The sequence below is a fragment of the Necator americanus genome, chromosome III (genome assembly GCF_031761385.1).
Source record: "Necator americanus strain Aroian chromosome III, whole genome shotgun sequence".
Taxonomy (NCBI): Eukaryota; Metazoa; Nematoda; class Chromadorea; order Rhabditida; family Ancylostomatidae; genus Necator; species Necator americanus.
This window is the reverse complement of record NC_087373.1, coordinates 6,618,519-6,635,788: the sequence shown is the minus strand read 5'-3', so window position 1 is coordinate 6,635,788 and position 17,270 is coordinate 6,618,519. Positions and strand designations below refer to the sequence as shown.

The window sequence follows — 17,270 nt, the reverse complement described above, 5'->3', positions numbered from 1 at the left end:
CCGTCTATGATTGTATGTGACACACTGACAATGAACTAGAACTAATTACGAACCAACCACGTGCTATCATAACGAAATCGTAGAACACAAGGCGATCTTACCTATTAATATCTATATGTTGCATACACAATACATATATAAATATTTCACAAAGAGATCACTCAGTGAACATATTCTTCAAACATAATACACTTCCTGTTATAAACAAAAGAATGACAATCGTAGTTGAAATACTACATCTTTATCGATTAATACCGCCGTCGGTGTCGATCGTTCTAAATTGAAAAATCAATGCAGAATGTTCACAAAAATTCACTCGTGAACAAAAATTTGCAGCTACAAGGCGAATAAATGTCTGATTATAACCACCGAACCCGCGTTTTCCTTAGACATGATTGCTAGAGCAAAAACTCGCGCTAGCAAATTGTACGCAAGCAATTTAGTTTCTTTGGAAATAGAACACTAAGCAACGCCTCAGGACTTCTGATAAGTGGTGAGGAAAGATTCCGTTTCTTCCCAATCTCGTAATTAACTCCGAAATATAAGCTAAGTTAGGTTCTCTAGAAAAGGGTCTGTGTAATTTACAGATTTCCACGCTAGGTGGAATAGGTAACTCGGGAACTTTTCTCCATCCACTTTTTTCACACTAGGCTCTCATTTCTGACTTATAATACTCACAAGATACTTCTAAACATTCAAATTCGATTAAATATTTTCCATTCACCAAGCTTCAGGACATTACAGGTGGCCTATACCATGGAAATCTTCTGTTTTCACTTGTGTACTTTAAGAGGACTGCTTACAGACTTATGACTTTTATGCGAACAACTGTTTACTAAATGTTGACATTATCGTACTATTTAAATACTATTAACAGGACTTATTTGGTGCTAAGCTGACTCAGCGAGTTCAGGTTGCTACAAAATTAGTTCAAATGTTTCTACAAGGAAAACTGAGCACAGTAAGAAAAAGGCAAACAACAAAACCTCACATGGCGGTAAAAAGAAAAGAGTCATGACACTTAGCCAGTTCTTGCAGAAAAGCATATAAAAGTGTAATTAAACAACTCACCTTCATATCATTTAAGCATGCCATACATACACGTGGTCGGTTAGTGTGGTCAAACGGACACGTCGATTTATTGCATGTGATGTCGTACCGACATTGTCCATGGGAATAAATGCACTTTGCTCCAGGACAATTCGGGAAATTTCTGTCAAAAAATATCAATTCCTTTCACTAGCATAACATCATTGGTTGGTAATCAAAGATTGGATAGTACAAAGACATAAAAGCTAGGAAAAAAAACGGTAATGTTTGCAACCCTACTTGCACTTCACAGCAGCACCATGCGGGCATCTACCGACGCCTCGTAACGCCACTGCATCACTTGAAGCGCCACTGGCCCTCGAAGAGTGTTCATACATTTTCTTTTTCAAAATTTCCTAAAAAGATAAACATTGATAAGCAAAACACTTTCAAACAGTGAAATAAGGTAGTATCCATAGTGTAAGCAAAACGGAGTAGACATAATCTGTTTAAGGGCGTATTCAAGAAAATAAAAATCAAACTAAGTGGAAATAGTAAGAACCACAAATATATACCTTATAAACGTGGCCTCGGAAATCGTCCCATGCTGGTTTGTCAAGCCTATCGGCAGGACCACCAAACTTTTGGTCACAGTAATAACAAACAACTTCCATTGATGGATGACGAAAAAGCATATGAGCTGCCAACTTTGTGATAGAAACAGCGTTCTGAAACGAATAACTCATTTGTAAATTGGAGACCCATGTCAAAAGACTAAGACAAAGACATCGCAAGCTCATAGCATTGTATTCATTCCTTTCGTTACTATTGGTTCTTTATTTCTCACTACATCTGCTTAGCCCTTTCGTTTCCTTACCCAAATCTAGGAACCCCATTGAGATTTTCATTCATTTGCACTATGCAAAAACAGTCTATTTCTGCGCTGCTCTTTTCAATATCTCTCAAATCATTCTTGCAGGCCTCTTTAATTTCTGCCTACCTTCGTTTAGGCCTAGCCAAACGATCATTCTGTGTAAAGTGCCCTTGCCTATCACTGGGTTTGAATTTTCTCCGACTTAAACAGTAGCCGAAAAATTTTGTTGGATAACAAGAGCACTACTTTAGTTTAATTTTGTCTAAACTCATCGATACCTGCCATATTATGAGTGATCCTTTTACCAGATGAACAACTGGCCCTTTAATAATAAGTGGTAGGGTCAAAACAATATGAAACACGATGCAGTTGCGCGCGAACCAGTGCGGTGGATCAAGGCGGTTAGAATCGAGAAGGGGAATAACCAACACCGTTGCAGTTCGCGATGGTCCCGCGTTGATTCCAACCGTCATCTTCGCAACTGCACCGTGCTTCATGCAGTTTTGACCCGACAATAGATATTATATGAAATGAAGGAAAGTAGAGGAACAAAAAATTTTTAAAGGATTTGCTACCGGAGATGAAGCATTAACAAGCCTTGAATGCAAAAAGAAAAAAAAACGAACCTTGTCACAATGTGCACATGGTATTTTCATGTCATGAGCACGAACTTCGTGTTCGGCTAATTCTTTTATAGTGTAGAAACCGCGATGACATTGCCTACACGCGAATGGACATTCATCTTCCGGTAGAACGAAACTAGAATTATAACTGGGCTAAGTCAATGCGGTCAAGAAATCAAAAAAAAAAAAATTAGTCAACTGTTGCACTCACTCGAAATCATCGTACGTCCCGCGGCTAGATGAGCTTGAGCTCCGCGCACGTTTCTTCGACGGTGAACGTCTTCGCTTTCGCCGTGATCGTCGTGGTGACCTACTAGAAGCGATGATTTCGTATTCTCGTAAAAACATCTCATTATATGGAAAAATAATCTATCAATAGCGTACCTACGACTTTTACTGCTACGCGATGAGCCGCTATCACTATACGTTGGGCTCGATCTCGTTGCCTTTCGTCGTTTACTTGATTTACCTGGTGACCGGTCCTTCTTATCCTTTTCTTTGCGTTCTTTGTCGTTTTCTGACGACTCAGACTGACGTGGAGTGTTCGACTCCGTTTTCTTGTCTCTTTCCTTCGACAGTGCGTTCTCTACGTGACGCATCACATCTTCAACGATCTGAAAGAAATCTTGCACACAAATTTTGATGATTTTGGCATAAGATATCTAGGAATTGATTATTCCAACAAACTTATCGCCTCAGAGACGAGCATTTCCAGCGATTAAGTAATTCATCTACTCGTTATAAGATACCATCTAGTACGTCGAAATCGATTGTGACAAAGCAAATAAGCTTGTGCTGCTGAGCGCGGCTTTCATTAGTGTTATTCGTCGAACAACTCTTAATTAAATCCAATTCCTGAGTAACTGAGCTACCCATTATCCAGCAGAGACAAAACAAACCTTCTAGTGTGAGAATTTTCTTAAATACTGTCGAACAATAAATGTCATTTATGAGATAGGGCATAGTGATAATATAAAACATAGAAATATTCGATTGAACTTCAAACTGCACTAAAATTAGCGTTTTGTTAGTATGGTAATGTGTTAAGCATATCTACGATGAATAGTTTCAGAATAGCTTTATAACTGCGAAAAACAATGAAATAATGCGATGGGAATATTTTAAATAATAGTTCAAATCGACGCGAGAGGTTAGATACGATGTAGGATGAATCGATCGCATGCGAAATGAACTTGTGTCGAAGAGTAGACGTAGGATAGGGTGAAACAAAATCATTGCGCTATATTTAATTACACAAGCAACGTAGTTATCGCCGAGGAATGGGCTAACTATAAATCAATGGAGAAAGCTGCAACAATTCTCAACTCTCACGATGGTCAAATTTCTGACTAGCAGATATCTAGCACCTATTACCATCACGAGGATGTGAACGCGGCTGAAAGAAACACGACAAGCTAATGCCTTTACAAAATTCAAACTAAGACATGGTTCAACGTTCAGATAACTAATTGAACTGAATTTAAATTTGCTTTCAACGTTATTAAAAAACGAAGTTATAACGAGCCGAAAAAGCATAGGAAAAAAATGAAGAGGTTGGACGCTTTTATCTCGTGTTCTTATTTAAAAAAAAAAAACCTCTTGCTTTGGAGGCGTTTTAATAATGGGGCGCAAAAATTACCACCTATGATCGACAACTAATCTTAACGGATAGAAATCGAAAAAATGAAAGTGTGCGCGAACAACCTGTCTGAAGCCTAGTTTTTCAGAGAGCGAATGATGGTATTAGGGACGTATAATAATAACACATGTTTGATAAACATGAAAAATCGTTGGGCTATTGACTACTCGTCTTTTCAAGGTCTATGACAATTTGTGGGAGATAATGGGTTTCAAATGCCCGTATTACTTTAAAAAAAATACGTTTCCACAGAATTTTTTGGCTTCATCCCTATTACAACTAAAGATAACCGAAAGCTTCTTAGTTTGAATAATAGAATTTGAAAGGATCAAGAAGAATATATATGTTGGTTCAAGCTCCTAAACGGATTTTATAGCAAAGGTAACAATACAAACAAAAGCATCCGCAATGAAATCACCCAGCCACAGAATTTCGCCAGCAAACGAGAGAGCCTGTAGGGATAAAAAAAATAGCTCTAGTCGAAATCAATCGAGGAAAACGTACTGAAACTGAGCTAACTATCCATCTTTTTATTTTTATCCTCCATTATCGACGATTCGCCTGGATTTTGAAAGGAAGATTTCGAAATAGACGAGGTAAAGGGTGTTTAATTGGTTCAAGAGGGTTTGCATTGCAATTAATAGACAAGTTTTGATAAAGTGTTTAATGCAACGGAAACTGAGGGTAAATGTAGTTGGGGAGGGTGACGGGGGCACACAGTGGCTCCCTTATTCCTCGCAATAGATAATTAAATCCATCGGGCCCCTAAGGCCTAAGCATTAGTCCTAGAGGATCTAAGACTAATGCTTAGGCCCCCTCCCTCCCTCCCCCAACCACATTTTCCTCGAAACTGATACGTTAGAGCTATCGAAAGGTGGGTAAACACTAGAACTGGGCTGAAACTCACTAAGTGCTACATAGGACAGGTAACATGAACCATGAATAACTCGGAAACATGAACAATGGATAACTTTTGGAGATGGGAAGAATTCGTTATGCCTCGCATGTGGTAGAAAATAGAATCGAAATTGAGGATGGAAAGAAAGGAGGGAAAATGCAACTATGCAAAAAAAGATAATGTATAGAGACATTAAACAACCAAACGTCATAAAATAAGCTAACCATCAATAGTGATCGATCGTCGACGATCGATAATTGGGAAGATTGGCAGCTGGGTTTACTGCTGTTGAACGGCTGCGCTGGCTGCTTTGCCGTACTGATATGCACTCGTCGCTGTCCGCGACGACAATTCGCATCAGAGACGACGGCGGCAGAAACGGGCGGCGCCAACGATAATCTCTACCTTGTCTGCTACGAAGAGAAAAAAGTGGGGCTTTCCTCCAACTTTGTCGACCGCCTCAAAGCAAAACCTCTGCGCACACTGGAACGACTCCCCTATATCATCGATCTTTTCCAGGGTTCACCATTAAAGGACTCAGCGTCTAGCAGCGATCGCGTCTGGAGCACTGCAGACTATCTTAAGTCATTTTTTCCAGTCGTCTTTCGGCTCATCGTTATCTCCGGAATGTCCTGATTTTCGAGGAAATACTGGATTCCGTATGTATTTCGAAGATCCCTCGAGTAGAACTCGCAGCTGTGCTCCTTTAGACTTCTAGCATTCCGTGACGTATGATGAGTGCAATAAAATAAACAACAGAAATTAACAATAAATAGATGCGGATGATCCCAACTACACTTTACCCCTAAGATGGGCATTTCTTCGAAAGTCTTGCCAAAACGCCGCATAAAGATGATTAGTTGAAAGAAACTCAACGATATATCGCTGCCTGTGCGACTAACTGGTGTGTGAAAATCAGAGGACCAATCGATATGAAATTAATCTTTTCGATGTCGATTTAAAGTGCAGCAGATGGTGTTGATACCACGATGTAAACGTTAATGCAGTGTTTCTCTCGATTTTGAGCTATGTCAGCGCCACAATTCATGTTATTGATCGCAAAATTTGCCGAGAATAAACAGCAACATATCATCGTTTTGTATTCTTCACATCGATAATCAGACATCATGGACAGAGGTTCTTCTTTGTAGGACTAGGATTATTTCTGGATTAAAGCTGCAAATGATGAGAACAGTGTTGGGTAGATGTGTAACAGAATAAATAATGATTCAAATAAATAAGAGAGTAGTTCGAAAAAAAGAATAGGGGATTGACATCGTTTGTTGGGTACGCGCGGAATAATTTCTAACTGAATCCTTCAATTCATGATCCTATTTTTGTTCTTAAACATGACAGATTTCGATCTGAACAATTCTTTTTCAAATTCCAGGATTGGCCGTACTTCGATGGATTTTCAAGAAGTGTCTATGCATGCGAAGCTGGTCAATTTTTAGAATTATATGTGACGTTTCCGGAAATATTCGTATACAAAACAACAATTCAATTTGTCCACAAAAAATCACGTGTGTGTAAGAATTCAGAGCGAAGAATTACGGCAGAATTCGTCATCGAGTACCGTCAATTAATAGCGAGCGAAATTTCAGGAGAAAAGAAAAAACCCCTTTTCGAGTTACCATCTCACATTCTTCTTCAGAACGAGGATGTTAACATAACGGAAACAAACAAATAAACAAACAAAGAGAAGTACAAAGCTCCAGTTCTGTTACAAAAATAATTCGTGTGTTGAACGAAAAAACTGTAACCGTAAATTATACCTCTTTCGGTGGATGTGTTGTCGATTTCTCGTCCGTAACCTCTCCCGGTTCTTTTTCGTCATTTTCGGCGGTTGCTTGTTGTGTGTCCGGCTCCGTCTGCTCCACACTTTGCGGCCGTGTTCGATTCCCGCTACTATTTCCATCCATTTCACTTGGCATATAGATTTCATCGTAGCTGATTTCTTCACACATTCCCTTCAAAAAGCGGAATTATGAGATGATTCGATTGTAATTTTAAAATTCAAGTTAAAGAAAAAGTGCAACAGGCACAAGATGGGCTCATCAGCGCTGCCCGATGCCCGTTCGTTTCGCATTTTGGCGCCGCTAACCGATCGATAACCCGTATCAACAGCGGTCGATTGTTAGAAAATCCATACATATGTATTATATATTGACAAACTGTACACATTGACTATACGGACAACATTGAAATTGGACCATAGAATTGATATCGATTGATTGATGTATATAAATATATATATACATATACATATATAGATACATAACTGTAAAATGAAATTCCAACAATATGTTACCTAGAATTAACTACCGTTGATTATAATTCGATGCATATGCAAATTTTATTGGTGGTCGGACATTTGCACTCGCAAATAATCCGTGAATATGAAGATGATTTTTTCGATGCAAGTCCCTGTAGGACCAAAATGTCGTTGTTTTGAAGTACATTGGCTTTAGATCCGTACTTTTTTTTCCCAATAAATTCCTATGATTTACATATAAAATTGACTGTGGTTTCCATGAAAATTATTATTTTTTCAAAATCAGAAATGGGATTTCAATACAGTTTTGTTTATAATTTTTGAAACATTATGGAGATCTATGTTAAGCACGTGACCACCAGTGAGAGAGTGTTTCATGCCATTGAATGGAATATTACTAACCCTGTCCGGTGATGGATGATCTGGTTATAATTGGTGTTGACTTCACGTCTCAATGCCTAATTACATATCGAGTATGTTTCTTGATTAGTTAATACGCTTACTGCCCTTTCAGCTGCCACACCACTGTGATGTGTACATGGTTGCCGCTTTGCCGCGTTTATACTTCGCTAGAATCCAATCTTACAGAAAACATAAACCCAGCATATCATGAGATTTTTAATGTTTGAATCTCTCGTGGACAATATAGAGTTTGGTGTGTAGATTACAAATATGAGCGTGTCCATGCTCATATCCCCCTAATCGTCCTAAGAAATGGCGTGGGAAGCTGCCTTTATTTCTACGAGTTGCCTTAGAAAACGCCAGCCTAGCTTTGTCGGCCATTTGTCCACTGCATCCACGAGCAAACAATCGGAAATCAACGAGATTTTCTCACCACTCTACTCGACTAAAACAAATGAACAGGATGCTGAAGGAGCCGGAGCGTGCAGAAAGGTGGTGCGTCCTAACGTATCTCGTAGGAATTAAAGAGGTTCCCACGCGGTTCTTCTCGACGATAAAGGGAAATTGAGCGGGATCACATTCAAACTTTTAATTTCCACGCCAAAACCTATATTGTCCACGAGAGATTCAGACCCCAAAAATTTTATGATCTTTGATCTCTGCCTTGAATTGTAGATCTAAAGTAAAGTTTAAATTTGCATCCAAAAATGCGAGCGCTGATACAGTCGCTGCGCAAATTCCGATACATGATACATGAAGTATTGTGCAAAATTGTTTTCATAATTTTGCCGCGTCAAGTAATGACTATGAATGGTGAGCAATTGAGGAGTTTCTGCGGCAAACGACACGAAGAGAATGATCACACCCTTCTCACCGCGCGCGAACCGCTTGCGTCGTTTTGCGAGGCTGCGCGGAGCCGACTCTTGAAAGAAACTATAAATACCTCTCAAGCGGTAACATTCACTATGGAGCAGTATTCTACAGTATGACCGAAAACGTCACGCATTGCTCCAAAAGTACGCAAGCGTCGGTCCAGCAGGGAGGACTTAAAGCCTGACGCAGATCCCAAAACGGCTGCGCTTGCGGTGGGCACTGTGGAGATAGCGGCTGCAATCGAGGTGGGACCTTTCTGATCTTTGTAGTCCAATTGCAGCAAACGATGATCCCTTAGATCGTATTTCGAGAAATACTGCAGGATATTTCCGATCTTATCAGGACAATTCAACAGATTTAAGACCAAAAGAAATCCAGATATAAAGTTATAAAGTTATAAAGTTAAGGATATAAAGTTGACAATAGATCTAATGCAACTCATTTGCAATTGAAGATAATCATACTCCTAGTTGATGACTTTCTGTTGTGACATGTTTTTTGACCTATGAGGTGGATCATAACATCAATAGATCATCCATTTCTGGTACTATTTCTCTACATGCTGGTCTAGTTCCTAGCGTGAATTATATTCGACATTGGTTCAGTTGATTTAGCTGCTTGCTTCATGAAAAATGTCCCCCAACGATATCGGCGGCTCTTTGCCCTGCTTTCACGCTTCGTTCTCGTGCGGATTTTCATAGATGTGCTTTCTTTTACGCTGATATCCTCTGGTAGTCCACGTGAACTCTAACCAGGCGGGAAACTAAATCTTTTTGTCGATGTTCACCCACTTGCTGCAGCTAAATCCGAGGTGACAACATTTCGAATCCATTCTTGAGCCCGAATCCACTATATTCATATCACTAAGAAGGTGAATACGATGGAAATGAAACAATTTCCAGTCGTTCCACTTTTTCCATTCCTGCCATCCAATAGCAGTTAACTGGTGTGTTGACGCAAACTCGGTGCAATTATACTTCCTTGCGGGACCTACTTCCTTGTTGGACAAATATTTCCGACGCTAGAACGAGTAGTTGTATATTTTCGCTGCGAAAATTCATTTATTCACGGGCAAATTTTTACTTGGGTGGTAATGTTTCCAATCCACGCCTATCTATCCGTCAGGGCGCATTTATCCAGCTGGATATATCATATGGGACACGGGGTCTCGAATGAATTTTTTTTTCGAATACTCATCTGAAATATTCATCGCTCTCCAAATTGTACTATCCGCTGAATAGAAGCTCACAATCTGTCTCTAGGTCTTTTTTTTTGGGCGCTAGTAGCGACAGAAAGTAGCGCTGGAATTTCTGTGAATCAGAAATATTGGAGATCAGAAACGTTCGGTTCATATTACATTTCTGCATTACTTCAATGGATACGGTATCGCCGTCAAAATATCCGCACAGTCATGTCTACACACTATCACATCAACTTGTTTAGCGTTTCATAGCAACGATAGCGCAGCGAATGGGAAAGGTGGCAGTTTACAGTAGTTGTCGCTAGCGGAAACGAAAAAAAGAAACTACTCAATAAATCACTAACTACAACCATTGAGAAGATGCAGATGATGGAAATGAGAAGTACCATGTTCGAATTGTTTTCTCATTAATGTAGGCAACTAGCCGCGATGATAAGATTCGGAATAGCAATCGTTAAAAGTTGGGACGAGTTTTAATGCGTAAACACAAGTGCAGAAGTTTCAAAAATATATAATAGTTCAGTCAGAAATCTGCGCGTCGCGTTCGCTTTGCGTCCCATTGTCGCAGTTGTCTACGAAAGACGAATCTACAGTGGGACATTTGCGTGACGGGACCCTCCTCCGCAACCCCGCCGCTTACGTCGCTTGAAGCACGTGAGAAACAGGAAAAAAGTTGTGAAGGCCTTTAGTTATCCGCTTATTACATATTTTCACAAATTTCCTTATTTTAAATAATTGGTTTCCGTTCTACCGCAGCAACAAAACGATTGGAAGCCTCCTCTCTCTATTTTTCTGCCATTTTTTCTTTTTATTCTCTTTGTCTTGAACTTCTACCATTTCTACTTCTACTAAAAATTGCCAGTAAGTGTAATTATCGGAAAACATCTATTATCTTCGACATTGAGGAAAATTTCAGGGATTAAGAAATTAGAAAAAGAAATTGGAAATCGAATAATTGAATTTAAAAAAAAATCTCTCAAATTTGCAGTAATTTCTATAAATTTGGTGTACACATACATCTGACACGAAAAAATGGCCTAACTACTGGTTAGGATGTTTGAAGTTTGAAAAAAAAAATAATGAGTTGTGCATTTGCACAGACGATACCAAATGATGTACACACACACACATACACAAATTAGACGAACTCACCAAATATTTGCGATAAAAATTTGCTCAAATCAAATACTTCATTGGTTTTTCACTACTACATATTAGATAAGATATTAATTCAAGAAGAATTTTATAGAGAGATATCTTTTTTCTCTATCACTCTCTGGAATAGTTATATTGCTGAAGGGAATAATAATTCTAGGTGTTGATGTTGAAATGTGAAAATCGTTGTCGTTGTTGAAAAGACAATAATATAAAGGGATATGTGTGTATAACGACGAGAAGTGATTGTTTCCATGGTGATACCTGTCTCTCTATCCGCGTAGGTAATCAGAAAATTCCTCAGCTAAGCACCTAGTATAACAGCAAAACGCGTAAACGTTGAACAAAGACCACGCAGACGTGGTCAGGGGAGGCGTCGAACAAACAGCCACTTAGGCGGACAAATTGAGAAATAAGTGCATAATTAAAGGCATCACCCCAGGAATCTGAGGTGGTACACGGATCTCAGGTGGAGTATTCGTGTACGGGATCGTAGATTACGGAGAGAGGGGTGATCCCGTCCATTTCTTCCTAATTGCCGTGAAAAACGGCCAGGAAGATACGGCTTCGAGCGTTCCGGCGCGCTATTTTCTACAACGAGTTCGATTGGAGCGCGCCAGCCTTGCGCACGCGCCGCATCTTCCGGGCCGTTTTTTACGGGAATAAGAAAGAAATGGACAGAATCACCCTCCTCTCCATAATCTACGATCCCGTATACGAATACTCCACCTGTGAAGATATTTAATTGCATAAATATTATTAAGTATAATATTACTTAATTATTAATATTAATTATATTAATATTATTAAGTACAAAAAATATGGTAATTTTTTTTTCGAAAGGTGAATAAATTGATCAAATAAAACGGTGTCTTCTATAGAAGGACATACATATACGCAGTGGCGTAACCATCGACCGTAAACTAGCAGCCGAAATTTTTCCCAACCCTGCTAACAACCGCATTTATGAAATATCCCGGAGGAAAAAAAACGTCAGGATAATAATGAAGAAAACACAAAGAATAAGGGATGTGCTTCGTTATATTCTTCAAATAACATTCAGAAATGCTTAACATTTTTTTCTCTCTTCGAATTTTTGCTCTGATTTTTCGTCTTATTTCCATAAAATTTAGTATATATAATTGAAGGGCGGCGTAAGAAGTACAACTCTGTTAAAAGGTGCAAAAATTGCAGAGAAGAAAATGTGCAGTTTCAGATTTGTTAAAAATATAAATAGTAATAAAACCAAAATAAAATAAGAAATGCAATAAAAATGATAGTGAAAATAAGTGTATAAAATAAAGTAAGAATTAAAATACAAAAGTTTAGTAATTTTTCAGTTCTTGTGCTTTTTTTTTGCGTTACTATTGCTTTCTCTTGCTACTCTTGTTTCTAAATATTCAATTCCTGATGTGAATGAATGAATGAATGAATGAATGAGTGAAATGAAATGAACGACGTTGGACCTGGAAGAGACCTGGTGGAAATATCCGAAAAATTTAGCCAGATCTTGAACATGGACTGGTTAAATGTGCACTTCTACCAGTTCTCAAAGACTTCCGGGACTTCCGGGACTTTTCTTTGGTCTCTGAACATTGATATCAAATCTTTCAAGAATTTTCTCTGGTCGATCACTTCCAGAAATCCTCGCGAAGGTTTTCCACTTCTCGGAACATTGACTAATTCTAGTAACAGTACTTATGTGAGAATTATCTAGTTATTTAAAAAAAACCCATAAGTGAACAAAGCTCACTAGAATTTCGCCTAAGTTTTATGTAGCAGGGTTGGCGCTTTACAGCACATTCTGTGGTGAGTTGATAGATCATTCTCCTGCCACAAAAGATAGAAAATTCTCACGCGACGTCCTTTTCTCAAATCCAGAACGCGATATTATATCGAAGAGCGACTTTTTTCTTCTTTGTATCCGAACAAACGGGTCTGATGAGCACTCATTGGACATTTGGAGCAAATTTTAGCTTCTTACGCGTGTATAAATAAAAAAAAAAATTCGTGGATAAAATGTAAGACAGGATAAAAGGACAAAAGAGAAGGTGAGAAGAGAATACAGCTAATAATACAAGAGTTAAAAAAATTGCTAAACTTTTAACGTCGCTATTTTCAATAAGTCTAAAATTGTACATTTTTTCAGAAATTTTAGCTTTTTTAAAAAACAAGGAGTTGTTTTCCCGTATATCACTTTCCATTATATGTACTCAATCTAACGAAAAGAAAATGAAAAGTCCGAGGAAAACCTGGAAGAGCAGGAATTTGTTGAACTTTTTTTCCCGCCACTATGTGTGAAGCTGATCTAATGAGTGAAAAATGAATGTGAAAATAAATCTGAGCGTAGACGACAAGGATTAAGACAGGGAACAGATAGATAGACGGACAAAGAGAACATATATTAAGAAATTAGTAAAATGAACAGGGAAATTGACATAATTGACAGGAATGGAGATAATTATACAAAGTGTTATTACAAATTACGTCATTATATGTATATACAAAGTACAGAGTAGATCGCTGTTCAGGCAGATTTATAGTCACATCAAAATTGAGAGCGCTGAGATGGACGAATATTTTTTTAGGATAAATAGATAATGAATATTTGCAGGATAATGAATGAGGAGAAGGAGGCGATAGAGAGAGATCTGTAGATGAGAAGAGGAGATACATGGATAGTCATGGGTGAACGAACAGACTAACAAAAAGTACATATTTGCACAAAAGGACAATCGGAGAATGCGACAAAGAAATCAAAGCTTTTGGTTTTTTTAAAATTGTTTTTTTATTATTTGCTGTTTTTTTTTGTTATTTTGTTTGTTTAATAGGAATTTTTAAAGTCTATAATTCCTTTTGCTTGTCTGACGTGTATTCTTTGTTCACTGTTAAAAATATAAGTAATAATATGTTAAAAATATAAATAATAATGAACCTGCATGGTCAACTGTAAATAAACCGGATGAAAAATGTTGGTACAGCACATTCTTTCGAAGATTTTCAAGGAATATCAGGAAAAGAAGAGAGGAAAGAGAAAAGTGGATAACCTCTGGATCAATGAAGTGCAAAAAATGAAAACAGACAGTATGATGAAAAAATTATGAAAAAAATAGGCAGACTGGCAGCTGAAGTAAGAGTAGATAGCTGAATCCAAACATGTTCAGCCGAGCGATCGCGACGATTCGATCAGGTTACGGCGAAGGGCAGAATGTGTTTGTGTGTGAAGGTGTATATTATTATATGTTTCCAAATATTCAGTTTCAGAAAAAGCGCTTTTTTCCTTTTTGGAAAATATTTGAATGTTTGAAAAAAATTGAAAATTTCCAACTGATCAAATATTTGCTAGAAATATAAAAAAGAATATTCGTCTGATACATATTTTATATACTATAGTGTACTGAAAAATGTCCAGCCTTAACATTTAGATGTATATCACTCTAATTCACCGTGGGAGTTTTCCAAGGGAGATAGAGAAAGAAGAAGAAGAAAAAAGAGAATGAGACGGGGTTTCGAAAAAAAACCATGTTGCTGATCCTATCCTTAGTTCAATAATTTCCTTCCTAATTAAATGATTAATAAATTCTTTTCTTTCCCAATCTTTTCCCTAATTCAATATTTTTTTCCATGATTAAATGCTTCTCACCTTTTGTTTCGGTATTTCTGGTAATTGTGGTGGAATTGGCGGAAGTGGAAGTGGAATGCAGCTCATCTGGAAGAAAGAACTTTAAAGAACATATGGAGCAGCCAGGTATCAACTAATTGGTAGAATAAGAGCATTGAACGAACGGAGTAAGGTTAACCCGTGGATGAAATACGAGAAAAAATCAATACTTCTCATTTTCGGTGCTCATTGCAAACAATATCATGAGAACGATCCTTTCAGGATATGTAGTTGTCATAGCTATCCACCCACTTTCGCATTAACTCGAAATTATAGTCAGCGGAACATTTGGAGAAAGGTTCAGGATGAATGTAAAAAGAATCAATAAAAAACAAAAAAAATATAATAAAAACAATAACGTAAATATGTTAAGAAAATTAAAAAAAAAAGAAAAATAGTAAAAGTAGTAGCATTAATATTTTAATAAAATAAAAAATCAAATAAATAAATGAGTGGAAAGGAGGAGGATCATAACATGATCAACGAGCTAGCGTGAGCTTGCAGAATCTTTACGAGTTTTATATATATTATTATATTTATATTTATTATTATTCATTATATATTTTATATAATTTATTTATTTTATACATTTTTAATTATTATTTACAATTTATTTACTTTATATATATTAGGTAATACGATACAATTTAATATATACATATAAAATATAATAATATAATATATGATATGAAATAAATGTAAAAACGGTTGTATATACAACACAGAACATAATAAAATATAATAAAAACACAATAAATAATAAATTTTATATACTACGTATATTAGAATGGGTGTTAGCTTGTCCTACATATACGTCTCCTTCTACGGACGTCAACATTTCAATTCACAGCAACCTGAATCTCAGGGCAAAAGAATCAACAATCTAAAAAAACCATCAAATCAAACAACGAAGACTAATGACTATCTTGCTGACTCCAATATTGATTGGAATATTTTCGTTGTTGAACAAAAAAAGTGAAAATACTAGAAAAGTAGGTGAGAAACAATCTAGAACATGGTCATATACGATTCGTGTCCTAATTAAATTATAATTATCCTAATAAATAAATAATTAGTAGTAGAAGGATAGTGTTTGGCGCTGATTAACCACTTTGGGATGACCTCGACATATCCAGGCTCAGTTCAGAATCGCTTAAGGTTTATGGAAATGGATCTACGAATTGTAGTTTTTATTCTGATTTTATAGACAGACTAGAGATCATGTTCAAGCTTCTGAGTACTTTAAAATATACGACAAGAACATTATTATTCAGGCTATTTTTAAATGCTTTATTAATAACAAACATATCATTTATAACTATCCTGAACTATATAGAATACGTAGTTTTGAAACATTTTCTAACGCGCTTCTATCTAGTCTGTTTTTATGATCTCCTTGACCTAGCACTTACTCATATATTGATCGTTTTTTGACGCCCTAACTGACTTTAAATGACAGGCTCTATATCAATTCCACATTCTGATCACTCTTCCTTACTGAAGAGCCTCGGGAGTGAATAGCACCTATTATTCCTACTTATTCTCCACTTCCTATTCTGTATTCTACTCCTTCCGTCTAAGGGTAGAGGCGGCACGGAAGTCTTTGCTATATTCTAGGCCACTTTTCTAATATTCAGCCGTACACTAATCTATTTTTCTATTATTCTACTGCATTAGACCACTATTATGGATGCGTGTGTGCATCCTGACCCGCCGGAGAAAACGCTGGCTTCGCTGACAAAAGGCAGTTTCATGCGATCGATTGTGCCGTCGTAGCCGAGCCGACCTCCTACCACTTCACTACATCCTCAAATTCGTTCATTAACCTTAAGATTAGCGTTAGAGGAGTAATTTGATCGCGTAGTGGAAACCCCATGCAGTCACGCTTGCGGAGCTAAGCACACCAAGCTTGGCTTGGGATGTGGTCTCTTATAAAAACGTAATTAGCCCCTTACCAATAATTCTTTTCTCTATTTTCTTTCTATTTTTTTAAAATAATAATTATGATTCCCAGGTTTCCCTATAATTTTTTTTTATTATGATTATTTTCTCTCTATGAAATCCCCGATACTTAATAATAATAATAATTGTAAACCGTAACATCGTAGTACTCACTATAATCCTAACTATTGCTACGTGACAGTAAACATACCAGTAATCCTAATTCCATACAAAGCGTGTGAATATACACGCTATACAATAAGAAGTTCTGACTTGAAAAACAGAAATCGTGGGAATTTTCGATATTTTGTTCTATCCATTAGTTGGTATTGTTCGTAAAAGTTGTTATGGTTAGTCAAAGTTATATTCGAGTGAAACGAGGAAAAAACCCCTTACGAATACAGAAAATAATTATAATAGTAGCACATAATAATATTAATACTATAATAGTAGCAGCGAAATGACTAATTTGTCCAACAAAGCAACTTTTTACACCCATAAGAATGACTGATTGAAAACACACAAATTAAGTTAAGGGAGAAATTATGTAATGAGGGAATTTTTTACATCCGCATAAGCAATTCAAAATCCACTTTATGCAATTTTATTTCGCTAATCCTTAAGGTGTAATGAGTTGTTTTGTCGGTTAAATTGATCAGACCGGGTAAACTGATCAGTTCCTGATCCTGTTCCTAGTAG

The 17,270-nt window shown here is 37.1% G+C and overlaps 1 protein-coding gene across 4 annotated transcripts; it reads right to left on the bottom strand.

Moving 5' to 3' along the window:
* Nucleotides 1-248: 248 nt before the first annotated feature.
* RB195_008779 (uncharacterized protein) lies at nucleotides 249-14,678 on the bottom strand (the record flags this gene model as incomplete). Of its 4 annotated transcripts, XM_064195444.1 has the most annotated exons (10): nucleotides 249-275; nucleotides 1,072-1,213; nucleotides 1,330-1,445; nucleotides 1,605-1,757; nucleotides 2,530-2,662; nucleotides 2,738-2,839; nucleotides 2,911-3,140; nucleotides 5,288-5,464; nucleotides 6,839-7,033; nucleotides 14,613-14,678. In XM_064195444.1, the coding sequence occupies 10 exons, from the start codon at nucleotides 14,676-14,678 to the stop codon at nucleotides 249-251; spliced, it is 1,341 nt and encodes a 446-aa protein (XP_064046587.1). The 4 variants fall into 4 exon arrangements, with proteins under 4 accessions (XP_064046587.1, XP_064046588.1, XP_064046589.1 ...); XM_064195443.1 differs by lacking the exon at nucleotides 5,288-5,464; XM_064195442.1 differs by lacking the exon at nucleotides 5,288-5,464 and having other exon boundaries at nucleotides 2,738-2,836.
* Between the last annotated feature and the right edge of the window lie 2,592 nt (nucleotides 14,679-17,270).